The sequence below is a fragment of the Sinocyclocheilus grahami genome, unplaced genomic scaffold (genome assembly GCF_001515645.1).
Source record: "Sinocyclocheilus grahami isolate Dianchi unplaced genomic scaffold, SAMN03320097.WGS_v1.1 scaffold588.1, whole genome shotgun sequence".
In the NCBI taxonomy this organism is placed as follows: Eukaryota; Metazoa; Chordata; class Actinopteri; order Cypriniformes; family Cyprinidae; genus Sinocyclocheilus; species Sinocyclocheilus grahami.
Window position 1 is genome coordinate 1,232,337 of NW_015505767.1, and position 16,631 is coordinate 1,248,967.

Consider the following 16,631-nt stretch of genomic DNA (forward strand, 5'->3'; position numbering starts at 1 on the left):
TTCAGGACAACACAAAGTCCATTAGGTTCAGGACAACACAAAGTCCATTAAGTTCAGCAGCACGTAATTGTGGTAACAAATGTACAGGTGCATCTCAATAAATGAGAATGTTGTGGAAAAGTTAATTTATTTCAATAATTCAACTCAAATTGTGAAACTCGTGTATTAAATAAATTAAATCCACACAGACTGAAGTAGTTTAAGTCTTTGGTTCTTTTAATTGTGATGATTTTGGCTCACATTTAACAAAAGCCCACAAATTCACTATCTCAACCAATTAGAATATGGTGACATGCCAATAAGCTAATCAACTCAAAACACCTGCAAAGGTTTCCTGAGCCTTCAAAATGGTCTCTCAGTTTGGTGGTTCAGGACAACACAAAGTCGGTAAAGTTCAGCAGCACGTAATTGTGGTAACAAATGTACAGGTACATCTCAATAAATGAGAATGTTGTGGAAAAGTTAATTTATTTCAATAATTCAACTCAAATTGTGAAACTCGTGTATTAAATAAATTAAATCCACACAGACTGAAGTAGTTTAAGTCTTTGGTTCTTTTAATTGTGATGATTTTGGCTCACATTTAACAAAAACCCACCAATTCACTATCTCAACAAATTAGAATATGGTGACATGCCAATCAGCTAATCAACTCAAAACACCTACAAAGGTTTCCTGAGCCTTCAAAATGGTCTCTCAGTTTGGTTCACTAGGCTACACAATCATGGGGAAGACTGCTGATCTGACAGTTGTCCAGAAGACAATCATTGACACCCTTCACAAGGAGGGTAAGCCACAAACATTCATTGCCAAAGAAGCTGGCTGTTCACAGAGTGCTGTATCCAAGCATGTTAACAGAAAGTTGAGTGGAAGGAAAAAGTGTGGAAGAAAAAGATGCACAACCAACCGAGAGAACCGCAGCCTTATGAGGATTGTCAAGCAAAATCGATTCAAGAATTTGAGTGAACTTCACAAGGAATGGACTGAGGCTGGAGTCAAGGCATCAAGAGCCACCACACACAGACATGTCAAGGAATTTGGCTACAGTTGTCATATTCCTCTTGTTAAGCCACTCCTGAACCACAGACAAAGCTCATAGCCCAAGTTGCTTGAAGTCTAGTGTTAAGTTTCCACAGTCTGTGATGATTTGGGGTGCAATGTCATCTGCTGGTGTTGGTCCATTGTGTTTTTTGAAAACCAACGTCACTGCACCCGTTTACCAAGAAATTTTGGAGCATTTCATGCTTCCTTCTGCTGACCAGCTTTTTGCAGATGCTGATTTCATTTTCCAGCAGGATTTGATACCTGCCCACACTGTTAAAAGCACCAAAAGTTGGTTAAATGACCCTGGTGTTGGTGTGCTTGACTGGCCAGCAAACTCACCAGACCTGAATTCTCTATGGGGTATTGTCAAGAGGAAAATTAGAAACAAGAGACCAAAAAATGCAGATGAACTGAAGGCCACTGTCAAAGAAACCTGGGCTTCCATACCACCTCAGCAGTGCCACAAACTGATCACCTCCATGCCACGCCGAATTGAGGCAGTAATTAAAGCAAAAGGAGCCCCTACCAAGTACTGAGTACATGTACAGTAAATTAACATACTTTCCAGAAGGCCAACAATTCACTAAAAATGCTTTTTTTATTGGTCTTATGAAGTATTCTAATTTGTTGAGATAGTGAATTGGTGGGTTTTTGTTAAATGTGAGCCAAAATCATCACAATTAAAAGAACCAAAGACTTAAACTACTTCAGTCTGTGTGCATTGAATTTATTTAATACACTAGTTTCACAATTTGAGTTGAATTACTGAAATAAATGAACTTTTCCACGACATTCTAATTTATTGAGATGCACCTGTAATCACGCTGCGTGATCACTGTAGGCTCAAATTGTTTCCACTGTCACCTATAGATGGCAACATTGAGCCACTTCAAGATCGCTTGTGTAGAACTTTCATGCTTAAGGCACAAAATATAGATTGAAACTATTAAAACAAGTAGTACTTTTTTTTCTTTTTCAATAAATGGTCAGTGAAAGGATGTGCTGCTAATGAGCTGTTTATTTTTCTCTGGTATGACACACCAACCAACCAACTGTGAGAGACATTCTTAATCGAATACTGAAGTCTAATCTTGTGTATCGGCACTCGGCTATGCATGTCGAACGGAGATCGTACGTCATTGGCATCGGCGCTTGAGTGACACAAACAAGGTAAATGTTTAGTAGTTTCACTTTAATCTAAGTACAGGTAATGTACGGCATGTTAACCTTATAGATATGTTTTGGAACAGTACCTTTTGATGCCATTAAGCCACGGCTCTTAAGTTTATGAAAATTACAGCTGGTTTGCATGCAACCCTTTAGCTATCCTGCTAACCAGCCCCATGAGTATTTTTGTGAATTTGTCATAATAGTTCCTCATTGCTGACAGCTTGAAGCAGGTTAGGAAGTGTGTTATAAGCGCTTTTTCTGCGCCATTCGACGCAATCGAATATATAATTTGGCTCTTATTTTTTGCAAGCTAATTGGCTAAGCTAAAATGACCCATATCTGAAGTTAGCTGATGCCATTAGCTTTGGTTTAGTAACTCGGATGGTAAACCTTAAATCTAAGCTGCTACTTTTATTAGCTAAATATAGTACACACAAATGTAAATATTGGGGGAGATACGTTTTTTTTTTTTTTTACTTTAAAGGCAAATTTGCAAAATAAGAGAGCTATACATACCTTGTGAACATTTTAGTGTTTTAATTTTTGTTTTTGTTTATTTATTTGTTTTTCTTTATTATTATTTTTAATCCTAATTTTTCCTCTGGCTGTATTTGTAAATCTTTAAAACCAATGATAAAAAATAATTTAAAAAGATAAACCTTTAATAAATTATATTACAGTTAGAACGCTTTTTTTTCTGCTGTTCATATTAAATTCTTACTATTAAATTTAAAGTTCATCTGCTTTATGTTATTTGTAATCCAGAATCATAATATATGCCATTAAAAAGCCATGGTGTAAATCATAGCTAGGTTGCTATTCAATCTGCATTCAAAAGTGCATGGTAAACATTAATAGTTGGGTGGATCCTGTCAAGCTTGAACTCAAATGGAGTCTCTTGTACTCAGGTCAAAGGACATTTCCATGTCCTCCACATTCTGGAGGAAAAATGGACAACACGGGCTATTGCAGCGAGAGCTTCAACAGCCTGCAGAGCGGAACCAGCGATGAGGACATGGTGGAGATCGCAGGAGCAACGCTGGACTTCTCCAGCACTGATGACGTGCCTCCTCTGGACCGGGACTATGGCTCAGGTGAGTGCCAGATCTGCATTTATAGTGAGATGAGACAAAGGCGATGGAAAATCGCCCCAGTGGTAACAATTATGACATGGAGAGTTAACGATATAAGTCATATTATTTCCCCAGAGTAGCTGCCACCCAGTTTTATCCTTATTCAATTGTGTTCTTTTCTTCTTGTTTAGTGTCATTCACAAGATTCCCATAGTTTTTTTTTCTTTCTCTCATCATATGATATAGGTTTGGGGGCAAATGTGTAATGTATAGGTCTCTGGTGTTTGTGTGTCTGTGAGAAAATAGTGGTGAGAATTCGCTGAGGTCACAACTTTGGTATTTGCCGCCCCCCTAACATAAATCCTTTTATCAGTGAGATCAAAGTGTCCCCTCTAGTTATTTCTGTTGTAGCTAGTTTCATTTTTTGAGTGGTGTCAGGTTTTCCACATCCATCTGTTTCCCTTGAACTTCCTCAGTGTTTGATATCAATTGCTTTGAAGGGTGTTTGCTGTGTGATTTGGTACTTCCACACAGTATATGGGTTATTTTTTGCTTAATATGCAAACATTTTGTGATAGTTTATTCATAAACAACTTTTACATTGTATGCTTTGAATCATTATGAACACTATATGGCGCAGTAAATAATATATAATTAAGCTTGGCAATTATTAACCATAGCTAGTTTTATTGCTGGTTTTGTTTTGTTTTTTGTGTGGTGTAATTTATTTCCTGTTCTTGGTACTAATAAAATCTTTCTATGAAAGTCATGTGAAGAACTGTGAACACTGGAACAGGAATGTGCACTACCATAAATGACAACCTTTATCCCCTTTCCACTAAAAGCCCACAAGAAGTATATATGAAGCATTGAAATGTAATATATAATGCTTATTATTTAATGCTGTTATATATTTAATAGTAATAATAATTCAAATAAATAATAACTTATAAATACTTATTTATTAATTAAATAGGCTACTTAAATATACAGCTAAAATAAAGTGACTGGAGCAACTGTTCAAAAGTCTGTAAGAATTTTTTAAAGTGCCGCTATTGTGCCATCTCAAATATTGCCTTTCGTGCAGTGTGTAATGTAGCTGTATGTGAATGTAAATGATCTGCAAAGTTGGAAAGCCAAAAGTGCATGATAAATAGAGTTATTGTCTCCCAAAAGAAAGAATCGACTCTGAACAGTAAACGAGTCGTCAGTAATTTGAATCCGACGGCTACACTTCCCTGGGTAACACATTTGCATAATGCCCACCTATGTTCTACGTTAGTCGGCCGCAAGCAACTTACGGAAAAATACGGAAGTATGGCATAGGTGTATCGTTTCCGATACGCGCTGTACGCGGTAGACCAATCACAACAGACTGAGCCATCTGACCAGTCAGAGCAGAGTAGGCTCAAGGAAAGGAGGGGTTTAGAGAGACTGAATCTTAGAACTGCTTTGAATGAATCGTTTGAGAATTGTTGGAAGATGAGGGGATATTAAATGGCATATTTTGAGAAAACAAAAGCGTTTTTTGACTTTGTATGCACGTAAACCTATTGTAGGAGACACCCAAAACAATATTAGGAACCTAAAAAATGGCGCTACACTAGTAGGGGCACTTTAAATAAATAATACTTTTATTCAGCAAAATTGATCAAAAGTGCAAAGACATTTATCATTTCAAATAAATGCTGTTCTTTTGAACTTTCTATTTATCATAGTCATAGAATCCTGAAAACAAATATATCACACTTTCCACAAAAACATTAAGCAGCTGAACTTTTTTCAACATTACGACCGGCTCGTTTAAGGTGGCAACATAAGAGCGATCAGACAACAAAGTCTAATGAAAGCAAATAGTTTTATTAAATTAAACTATTACAACAACAATTAAAGGGTTAGTTCACCCAAAAATGATAATGAGTCCATAAATTACTCACCCTCAAGTCATCCTAGGTGTATATGACTTTCTTCTTTCAGACGAATCCAGTCGGAGTTATATTAAAAAATGTCTTTGATCTTTCAAGCTGTTTAATGGCACTCAGCGGGTGTTGCAGTGCATCAGTCCAAAAGAAGTAAAATAAAAAAGCGACCATCCATAAAAAAAAGTGCCTCACACGGCTCCAGGGGGTGAACAAAGGCCTCCTGTAGTGAATTGATGTGTTTTTGTAAGAAAAATATCCATATTCAAAACGTAATAATCACTTTAATCTAGCTTGCGCCAACAGTTGTACACGGAAGCAGCTCCAGGAGGATGATGTAAGATGTCGGCGTTGCGCATGCGCTGGTGAGTCTTGTGAAAACCAACGTTTGTTTACAGGAGCAAAGGAAGCAAAGTTTCCTTACTTTAGCAAAGGAAAACCAGTCTCCTCTTGGCTTATATCGAAATCCTGTGACATTCTTCTTTACAAATCCTTGTTTTGTACTTCTAATTAGTGACCATTGTTTTGTTTTGATCTCTCCCCTGCGCTTCCGCGTTCGTCACTTCTGAGCGGCGCATGCACAACGTTATCCGCCCGGAGCTTCTTCCGTGTACAACAGTGAGCGCAAGCTAGATTAAATTGATTATTACGTTTTAAATATTACAAAAACGCATCGATTCGCTACAGGAGGACTTTGTTCACCCCCCGGAGCTGTGTGAGACAATTTTTATTAAGGATGGGCGCTTTTTATTTCACTTCTTTTGGACTGATGCACTACAACACCTACTGAGTGCCATTAAACAGCTTTGAAAGATCAAAGACAGTTTTTAATATAACTTCGACTGGATTCATCTGAAAGAAGAAAGTCATATACACCTAGGATGACTTGAGGGTGAGTAATTTATGAGGTAATTTTCATTTTTGGTTGAACTAACCCTTTAATAGTGACAATAAATGGAAGTCTAGGGGTATCAAAGAAAATAATTAAATTAGTAACAGCAAAACTTTAACTACATAATATAAGAAATGCCAAAAGGAACAAACAAGAAAAGAGTCAGAAAGAGACACTCCTGAGAGAACTATCCCACCGGGAGTGCCTACCCCAAATAACTCAGAACACTCTTAAATACTCAAACTAATGATCAATTAACAGGTTGACAGCCAATCAAAATCTTCCACTCTCTGCTCCAACTGGATCAGGAGACTCCGGGTCGTCACAACATTGATAATAAATGTTTCTTAACAAATGTTTCTTGAGCACCAAATCAGCATATTAGAATGATTTCTGATGGATCATGTGACACTAAAGACTGGGGTAATGATCCTTTAGAATAAAAACCATCACAGCAATAAATATATTTTTGAATATATTAAAATAGAAAACAGTCATTTTAAATTGTAATAATATTTCATAATGTTACTGTTTTACTATAAAATACTAAAATACTATTTAAAATAAATGCAGCCGAGCGCACACTGTGAAATTTATAATAGTCCTTTACAATTGTTGCTTGTCAGACTGTACGAGCATGATCCTCATGTCACACTGTAGGATCTCAGCTGTCATTAATGTCAGACTGTACGACAGTCAAGACATGTTAAAAACAGACCTGTGCAAGAAAAATCAACCCATGACACGTTCGGTGAAGGTGAGCTGCATTACACACAGGAATGAAATGGTGGCTAGCGGTGCGTGTCGCGGAGCAGAGCGAGTGTTTTCAGTTCATTCCTATGAAAGTTTAGCTTCACGCTTGCACGTGAGCGAGAAGCTCAGCTTCTATATACAGGTGCATCTCAATAAATTAGAATGTCGTGGAAAAGTTCATTTAATTCAGTAATTCAACTCAAATTGTGAAACTCGTGTATTAAATAAATTCAATGCACACAGACTGAAGTAGTTTAAGTCTTTCGTTCTTTAAATTGTGATGATTTTGGCTCACATTTAACAAAAACCCACCAATTCACTATCTCAACAATTTACTGAGATGCACCTGTAAATGAATTAAAAGCGCTCGCTCTGCTACGCTCCAGTGGACACGCACCATAACAACGAAAACTCCAGTGTTCATTTTGATCATGGCTTGTCTTTAAAAACAAAGACAAAGATGTTCGCACTGCAGGACTATGCGCCAAATCTTCTGACACTGCCAGGATTTCGTCGGAGGTCAAATTTGATCGCAATGGTCATTAATCAGCGGTGAACATGTCAAACTAATGACCAAAGACTTCAGATTTTAGTCTTTTTATTCTTTAGATTTTGTCTCAGACGGCCAAATCATGCGGTATAGTGTGTACCCGGCTCTTTAAAAAAAAATGCTGACTTCAGTCTTCTGAATGGTAGTTGATGTACAGTTGATTTTGATGAGGTTATCCCACCCTTTGACTTCTGACATTAGTGGTTCCGAGTTCAAGGAAAACAAGTTTAAAGGACTAGGTCAAATTGCTGGCCTTTTTGCTTGAAACTGTACCAGATTGGTTGAAACATCCTGTCGGTGGAAAAAGGGCTCTTCTGATAATTTTGGTATTCCACCTTAGGCCTTTAACTGTCACATCCGGTTATTTATTTTGTACTTTTGACCTGCATCTGTGCAGGAGGTTCATATGGAGCTGGAGATGGGTCCAATGGTGTTCCTAAACTGATGGATTTGCTAGATGAGCCAGTGCCTGGGGTTGGCACATATGAAGACTTCAACACCATCGACTGGGTCCGAGAAAAATCTAAGGACCGGGATCGCCACCGGGAGGTGACTGTACAATCGAATCTTGTTGGGTTTTAAACATCTTCTATGCTCAGAAAGAAATGAATCATGCATGTGGTGCAATTCACGCTTGTGTTTATTTGTGATCTTCCATTTCCCTTCATGTTAGATTGCTACCAAGAGTAAAGAGTCAGCCTTGGCTTTGATGAAGAGTATCAGTGATGCCTTCTCTGGCTGGCTTCTCATGCTGCTTGTGGGACTGATGTCAGGTTGGTTTGTTTCTATAATATTAAAGCATAAGTATCATGAAGAATGATTATAGAGCACCAAATTAAAAAGAGCTTTTGAATTTCCTATGAAATACCATCTGGCCTCACCGTGACGTTTTATAACATGTGCTGTTCTGTTTGATTTCAGGTGCCCTGGCTGGTGGCATTGACATCTCTGCCCATTGGATGACAGATCTGAAGGAGGGAGTTTGTCTGAACGGCTTCTGGTTTAATCATGAGCACTGCTGCTGGAATTCCAATGAGACGACCTTCCAGGAGAGAGACAAATGCCCTAACTGGAAAAGCTGGGCAGAGCTCATTGTCGGTACTAATGAAGGTCCTTTCGCCTACATCATGAATTACCTGATGTATGTGTGCTGGGCGCTGCTTTTCTCCTTCCTTGCTGTGTCTTTAGTCAGGGCCTTTGCCCCGTATGCCTGTGGCTCTGGAATACCTGAGGTAAACAAAAAATTGTAGTACCAATATAATATTTAATATTACGTTTTGACACACAGGTTTTTAAATTGCTATATAACAAAGTATAGGCAACTGTTAAAATTTCCTAATTCTTGTTTGTCACTCTAGATCAAGACTATCCTGAGTGGGTTTATTATCAGGGGCTACCTGGGTAAATGGACTCTTATGATTAAAACCATCACCCTGGTGTTGGCAGTGTCATCTGGACTCAGTCTGGGCAAAGAAGGGCCTCTGGTCCATGTGGCCTGTTGCTGTGGCAACATCCTATGCCACCTGTTCACCAAGTACCGCAAGAATGAGGCAAAGAGACGAGAGGTATGATGAGTAGATTAAATTAATAAATGTGAAAAAAAAGATAATGCTTTTTTTACTCACAGTAAATCCACCTTACAATGTTAATGCATTTTTGGCTCAAAAAATGTAATTTGCACATTAGAATGAATCAGCATTTTAGAATGATTACTAAAGTATCATGAGCCACTGAAGTAATGGCTGCTGAGAATTCAGTTTTGCTGACACAGGAATAAATTACATTTTGAAATATATTCATATTGAAAACAGTTATTTTAACTCAGAATAATATTACTGTTTTGCTGTATTTTTTTTTTAAATAAATGCAGCCTTGGTGAACATAAGAGACCTCTTTCAAAAATATTAAAAACCGACCCCAAGCATTTGATCAGTGTTTTTAAGGATCAAGGCACTAACTTCTATCTCCCATCTCTCTCTCTCTAAAACAACAGTGACATTTGTTACATTTTTGCGGCTTTCCTCTAAGGACATTCTGGTTGCCTGTTTTTGTGGTTTTATGTTTCAAATTTACTCATTGTGAGAATGTTTTTTATTGACATCATGAAGACGAGACCAAACATAAGATCGCATTTTATTTTTACATTTGAGGTCTTTGTTGATCCAAGCTTTTTGTGTGATAAGCTTGGCTTACTGTTTCAGTTCTGCCTTTCTTCTTTTTGTATGTTGATTAGGTATTGTCTGCCGCAGCAGCTGTTGGTGTGTCAGTAGCTTTTGGAGCACCGATTGGTGGAGTTCTGTTCAGTCTGGAAGAGGCAAGAATACTCTTTAACATACAGTACTTATGTTTGCATACTCACAGCATTATCTAGTGTAATTTTAATAACTAGAATCACTCTCTCTTTATCCTGTAGGTGAGTTATTATTTCCCCCTGAAGACGCTGTGGCGCTCTTTCTTTGCTGCGTTGGTGGCGGCTTTCACCCTTCGGTCCATCAACCCGTTTGGTAACAGCAGGCTGGTTCTCTTCTACGTGGAGTTCCACTCCCCTTGGCACTTGCTGGAGCTCATACCCTTTGTCCTGTTGGGTATTTTTGGGGGAATCTGGGGAGCTTTCTTCATCCGTGCAAACATTGCATGGTGTCGCCGACGTAAGACCACGCGGCTGGGTCACTACCCTGTTCTGGAGGTGCTATTTGTTACGGCTGTCACGGCTCTGCTGGCATTCCCCAACAGCTACACGCGTATGAGCACCAGCGAGCTGATCTCTGAGCTGTTCAACGATTGCGGCTTGCTGGATTCCTCACAGCTGTGTAACTATGCCAATGTGAGCGTCACCAAGAGCAGCAGTGATGCTCTGCCTGATAGACCAGCAGGACAAGATGTCTACACTGCCATGTGGCAGCTCTCACTGGCCCTGGTCTTTAAGATGCTCATCACAGTGGTGACCTTCGGCATGAAGGTACAGGGTCAAATCCATCCGTCAATCCATCTTTCCTTCTTTTAATTTTTCCATCATCCATCCATCTACCTCTCCCTTCATCTATCCAAACTTCCATCCTTCTTGCCAACCATCATCCATCCTTTCTTCTATCCACCCATCCCTCCCTCTATAAATCAACCTTTCCACCCTTTTTTCCATCCATTCATCCCTCCACCTATCCATCCTTTCTTCCATTTGTCCGTCTGTCCATCCATTCATTTTTTGTTCCTTTTTCCATCCATTCATTTTTTGTTCCTTTTTCCATCCATTCTTTCATTTTCTTTCCATCCATCTTTTAACTCAACTCACATTTATTGTCAAATAAAATTTCCACCATTCATACATTTCTTTCTTTGTCTGTCTTTTTTTCCATTCATCCTTCTTTCCTTCCATCGATTCTACTTTCCCTTCTTTCTTCATCCATCCATCCATCCTTCCTGTCTTCCTTCATTTTATCCGTTCATCATTTCTTCCATCTATCCATCTTCCTTATTCTGTCATCCATCCATCCTTTCTTTGTTATTTTAATCCATTTCTTTATTTCTGTTGTTCTTTTTCCTTTCTACCTTCCTTTAAACATGCATCCTTCCTTCATTTGGCATCTATCCATCCATTTATTTTTCTCTTTCTTTCTTTCTTTTCCATTATTTCTTCCTTTCATCATCAATCCATCCATCCTTTCATTCATTCATATCTTCCTTTCTTCCATATATCCATGCATTCTATTTGACTTTCTTCCATCTCTCTTTCCGTCTTAGAAAGTGTCAACACACTGTCTATTTCAAAGAATTTCGTTTTTAAATAGGCTGTTTTCTGTACTGTTGTGTCCTGTGTCTGTATGTTCCTCCAGGTGCCCTCTGGCCTCTTCATCCCCAGTATGGCTGTGGGAGCGATTGCAGGTAGGCTGCTTGGTGTGGGTATGGAGCAACTGGCATATTACCACCATGACTGGGTAATCTTCAGAGGCTGGTGCTCACCTGGAGCAGACTGCATCACCCCCGGCCTCTATGCTATGGTGGGCGCTACTGCCTGTCTGGGTAAGAGTTTATTCAAATTGTCTTCTGTTAAAAATATGCCGTTAGTGGCTTGTCCTGGTACTTTTATCCAGGCCTGTCTTTTTTTCGTAGGCGGTGTAACTCGTATGACAGTCTCTCTGGTGGTCATTATGTTTGAGCTAACGGGCGGCCTGGAATACATTGTGCCTCTCATGGCTGCCACCATGACTAGTAAATGGGTGGCAGATGCTCTGGGTCGAGAAGGTATTTATGAGGCTCACATCCGTCTCAATGGTTACCCCTTCCTGGAGTCTAAGGAGGAGTTCAGCCACAAGACGCTGGCCATGGACGTGATGCGACCCCGCCGTAGTGACCCCCCGCTCTCCGTGATCACGCAGGACGGGATGAGCGTGGAGGAAGTCGAGTCGCTCATTGCTGAAACCTCATACAGCGGTTTCCCTGTGGTGGTCTCACATGAGTCACAGAGACTTGTGGGCTTTGTGCAGCGCAGGGATCTGGTCATCTCTATTGGTAAGAGATTACAACTCTATATAGGACTTTTTTTTAATCTATATCACCTTTCTTAGATCTTGGACTATGATTGCTGGTGATGAACATCTTGGTGGACTGAAGAAGTAGCTCAGCCAAAAATTTTAATTCTGACCTCATGTCATTTCGAATCTGTAAGACTTCTGTGAAGCAGAGTTTTTTTTTGTCCATACAGTAAAAGTCAATGGAGTTCAAAGGTAATTTGGACCCCATTTACTTTCATGAAAAATTTAAAATTCTTTAGAAGATTTTCTTCAGAAGTGTAACAGTAGAAAGTCATACATGTTTGGACCGAAATGAGTCAGTGACATCATTTTCAATTTTGAGTGAACTTTTCCATTAATTACTTTATTATAGGGATCATGTGAATTATACTGTAGGTCAATCATAAGAAGGTTTATTATTCTCCATTTCACTCTGGCAGAAAATGCTCGTCAGCGTCAGGAAGGTGTGGTTAGTGCCTCCAGAATCTTCTTCACTGAATACACACCTCCACAGCCACCCAACAGTCCTCCTCCATTGAAGCTTCGTGGTATCATGGATCTCAGCCCATTTACCGTTACTGACCACACTGCCATGGACATCGTGGTGGACATCTTCCGCAAGCTGGGCCTGCGCCAGTGTCTCGTCACTCACAATGGGTAAAACCTTAGTTTGCTTAGCTTAGCATGTCAGTTTTCAAGTTCTCAACTAGAGTGTGTCCGTCATTTACATATATCAGAATTATTACACATCACATATATTTAGGTAAGCTCAATATAATTTATCTTGTTCCTTTTTTTTCTCCCCACAGGCGTTTACTGGGCATCATCACCAAAAAGGACATTCTTAAACATATGGCCCAGATGGCCAACCGAGACCCTGACTCTATTCTCTTCAACTAAAGTGCCAAACTGGCTGTTATGAAACACCAGTCAGTTTGAAACCACCCATTGGGCAGAAAACAGCAGTCTGGCCAAATTATTTGCACTACAGAACTGTCAGAACTGGGTTAGCGTCCATTCACACTGTGAATCCATTTGTAGAGCCTTATTGGTGCAGGCGCTACAACTGCAGCATGGAGGACCTTCGGCAGCGTTTTATGCACTCCAGCAGCTAGCTTAAAAGGTGGGAATGAGTGCAACCAAGTGTTGGTGTTTGCAAGTAGTCGACCTATCATAACATATCAATGCATCAAAACATATCAGAGTATATTCCACACAAGGAAAGCAGTTGCAATTATAACATTTTGTAGCATAAATCTAAATATAGACATTCACCTACCCGGCCTCTGTTGGATTGTATTACTCAAACCCAAACACCTCTGGTGAAAAGACCACATCCACATCTTTCAGAATTTAAGAGACTTTCTTATGTAAGTCAAGAGGAAGTCACAAGCAATCAGTATCAGATGTGCATTGCATATTTCCCTAGAGTTCTCCTGACTTCAACTACAGAATGGATGTTAATCATAAGTTAAAACCATTATTTGTTGTTTACATGTTCATCTACATTTTTTGTCTTTTTTATTTTTACTTTAAACGAGCACTTGCAAGTATTCCAGCATCTGAAAGCTCTCGGGACGAGTCTGTACCACATTTCCAGACTTTGTAATCAGTCATAAGCAGCACTGTGTAGTTTCTGCCAAGAAATTACACATTAAAATGACTCATTCTGTATCTATTTTCACACTACCATTTTACACTACCTTTCAAAAGTTTGGGTTCAGTAACATAAGCCTCTTCTGCTCACCAAGGGTGCATTTATTTGATCAAAAACAGTAAAACACTAATATTGTGAAATAATATTACAATTTAAAATGTTTTTATTTTAATATATTTTGACATTTAATTTATTACTGTGATGCAAAGCTGAATTTCCAGCATCATTACTCCAGTCTTCAGTATCACATGATCTTTCAGAAATCATTCTGATATTCTGATTTGGTGCTCAAGAAACATCTCTTTTCAGGTTTCAATGCTGAATATAAAGTTCAAAAGAACTAAATGTCTTTACTGATTAATGCATCCTTGTTGAATAAAAGTGTTGATTTCTAAAGAAAAATTTTTATAATAATGAATTTACTAACCCGAAAACCTTTGATCAGAAGTCTATGTGGTTATCAAATGTTGTAATACCACTGTTAAAACCACACATTATGTAGCATTTCCCTATGCAAGTTAGGTTGCCATTATTTTTGGACAATATGTATGCAATCAATGCAAAATAACATTACACTATACTGTTAGTACAAGTCAGATTTTGCCTTTTAATTCTGAATACCTTCTCTTATCACAATCTCTTAATTATCCTATAACATTTTCTGAAGCTTGACTTAATGGTACACAAGTTTTCTCCATTAACAAATGCTGCTTTTATGCATTGCCTGTATCACTTATATTCCTATCACATGCATGTCCAAATGTAAGCTGAGCATGCAATTTGTAGTCATCTGAATTGTCATTTTATTGTATGCATATCAACCCAGATGTTTCCATTGTAATGTTTAAAGCCTGCATCTATCTGGCTCAACCTCTTTTAATAATTTGCGTTTCTCTGCTAGCATACCACTCCATTCTACGTTTATGAAACTCACAGTGGGACACAGAGTGAACGCTAAGCTCTTTGTAAGCAGTGCTTGAAACTTCTCCGATGGCACATTTGCTTGGCTGGTTCTCAGTCCTCAGCTAACTTTTACAGTATTTCCATTTTTTATCAAAATGTCACTCGTTTTGATAAATAAAGGGCCACTTTATTAAAAACATCTTAGAGCATCGTGAACTAATTGTTGAGAAAATATGTAATGGTTGTGTGCAATCATTTGTTGGGTTCTTTGTACTCCATGTTTAAATTGTGTAAACTTTTTTTTTTTTTTAACATATCAATGCATCAAAACATATCAGAGTATATTCCACACAAGGAAAGCAGTTGCAATTATAACATTTTGTAGCATAAATCTAAATATAGACATTCACCTACCCGGCCTCTGTTGGATTGTATTACTCAAACCCAAACACCTCTGGTGAAAAGACCACATCCACATCTTTCAGAATTTAAGAGACTTTCTTATGTAAGTCAAGAGGAAGTCACAAGCAATCAGTATCAGATGTGCATTGCATATTTCCCTAGAGTTCTCCTGACTTCAACTACAGAATGGATGTTAATCATAAGTTAAAACCATTATTTGTTGTTTACATGTTCATCTACATTTTTTGTCTTTTTTATTTTTACTTTAAACGAGCACTTGCAAGTATTCCAGCATCTGAAAGCTCTCGGGACGAGTCTGTACCACATTTCCAGACTTTGTAATCAGTCATAAGCAGCACTGTGTAGTTTCTGCCAAGAAATTACACATTAAAATGACTCATTCTGTATCTATTTTCACACTACCATTTTACACTACCTTTCAAAAGTTTGGGTTCAGTAACATAAGCCTCTTCTGCTCACCAAGGGTGCATTTATTTGATCAAAAACAGTAAAACACTAATATTGTGAAATAATATTACAATTTAAAATGTTTTTATTTTAATATATTTTGACATTTAATTTATTACTGTGATGCAAAGCTGAATTTCCAGCATCATTACTCCAGTCTTCAGTATCACATGATCTTTCAGAAATCATTCTGATATTCTGATTTGGTGCTCAAGAAACATCTCTTTTCAGGTTTCAATGCTGAATATAAAGTTCAAAAGAACTAAATGTCTTTACTGATTAATGCATCCTTGTTGAATAAAAGTGTTGATTTCTAAAGAAAAATTTTTATAATAATGAATTTACTAACCCGAAAACCTTTGATCAGAAGTCTATGTGGTTATCAAATGTTGTAATACCACTGTTAAAACCACACATTATGTAGCATTTCCCTATGCAAGTTAGGTTGCCATTATTTTTGGACAATATGTATGCAATCAATGCAAAATAACATTACACTATACTGTTAGTACAAGTCAGATTTTGCCTTTTAATTCTGAATACCTTCTCTTATCACAATCTCTTAATTATCCTATAACATTTTCTGAAGCTTGACTTAATGGTACACAAGTTTTCTCCATTAACAAATGCTGCTTTTATGCATTGCCTGTATCACTTATATTCCTATCACATGCATGTCCAAATGTAAGCTGAGCATGCAATTTGTAGTCATCTGAATTGTGTCATTTTATTGTATGCATATCAACCCAGATGTTTCCATTGTAATGTTTAAAGCCTGCATCTATCTGGCTCAACCTCTTTTAATAATTTGCGTTTCTCTGCTAGCATACCACTCCATTCTACGTTTATGAAACTCACAGTGGGACACAGAGTGAACGCTAAGCTCTTTGTAAGCAGTGCTTGAAACTTCTCCGATGGCACATTAGCTTGGCTGGTTCTCAGTCCTCAGCTAACTTTTACAGTATTTCCATTTTTTATCAAAAGGTCACTCGTCTTGATAAATAAAGGGCCACTTTATTAAAAACATCTTAGAGCATCGTGAACTAATTGTTGAGAAAATATGTAATGGTTGTGTGCAATCATTTGTTGGGTTCTTTGTACTCCATGTTTAAATTGTGTAAACTTTTTTTTTTTTTTATGTCAGCATTATCCATTAGCGTTAAATATGAATGTCACATTATCATTGTAATTTATTCATAAGCATTACATGAAATATAATAACCTGTAACATGCTCTTCTGTGTTTTTTTTTTCCAGTGTGGATTGTGATATTTGGTGATGTTCTTCATGTTT

General features: G+C 38.0%; 1 protein-coding gene across 2 annotated transcripts; it reads left to right on the forward strand.

Annotated features, from left to right (window-relative positions):
- Positions 1-2,043: 2,043 nt before the first annotated feature.
- On the forward strand, positions 2,044-13,650 carry clcn5a (chloride channel, voltage-sensitive 5a). 2 transcript variants are annotated; one of them, XM_016240398.1, is made up of 12 exons: positions 2,044-2,214; positions 3,123-3,308; positions 7,799-7,950; positions 8,075-8,174; positions 8,323-8,633; positions 8,760-8,966; positions 9,635-9,715; positions 9,815-10,360; positions 11,232-11,418; positions 11,509-11,907; positions 12,350-12,566; positions 12,719-13,650. In XM_016240398.1, the coding sequence occupies exons 2-12, from the start codon at positions 3,164-3,166 to the stop codon at positions 12,807-12,809; spliced, it is 2,436 nt and encodes an 811-aa protein (XP_016095884.1). In that variant the 5' UTR covers positions 2,044-2,214; positions 3,123-3,163; the 3' UTR covers positions 12,810-13,650. The 2 variants fall into 2 exon arrangements, with proteins under 2 accessions (XP_016095884.1, XP_016095886.1); XM_016240400.1 differs by lacking the exons at positions 2,044-2,214; positions 3,123-3,308 and adding an exon at positions 6,805-6,855.
- Positions 13,651-16,631: the final 2,981 nt, after the last annotated feature.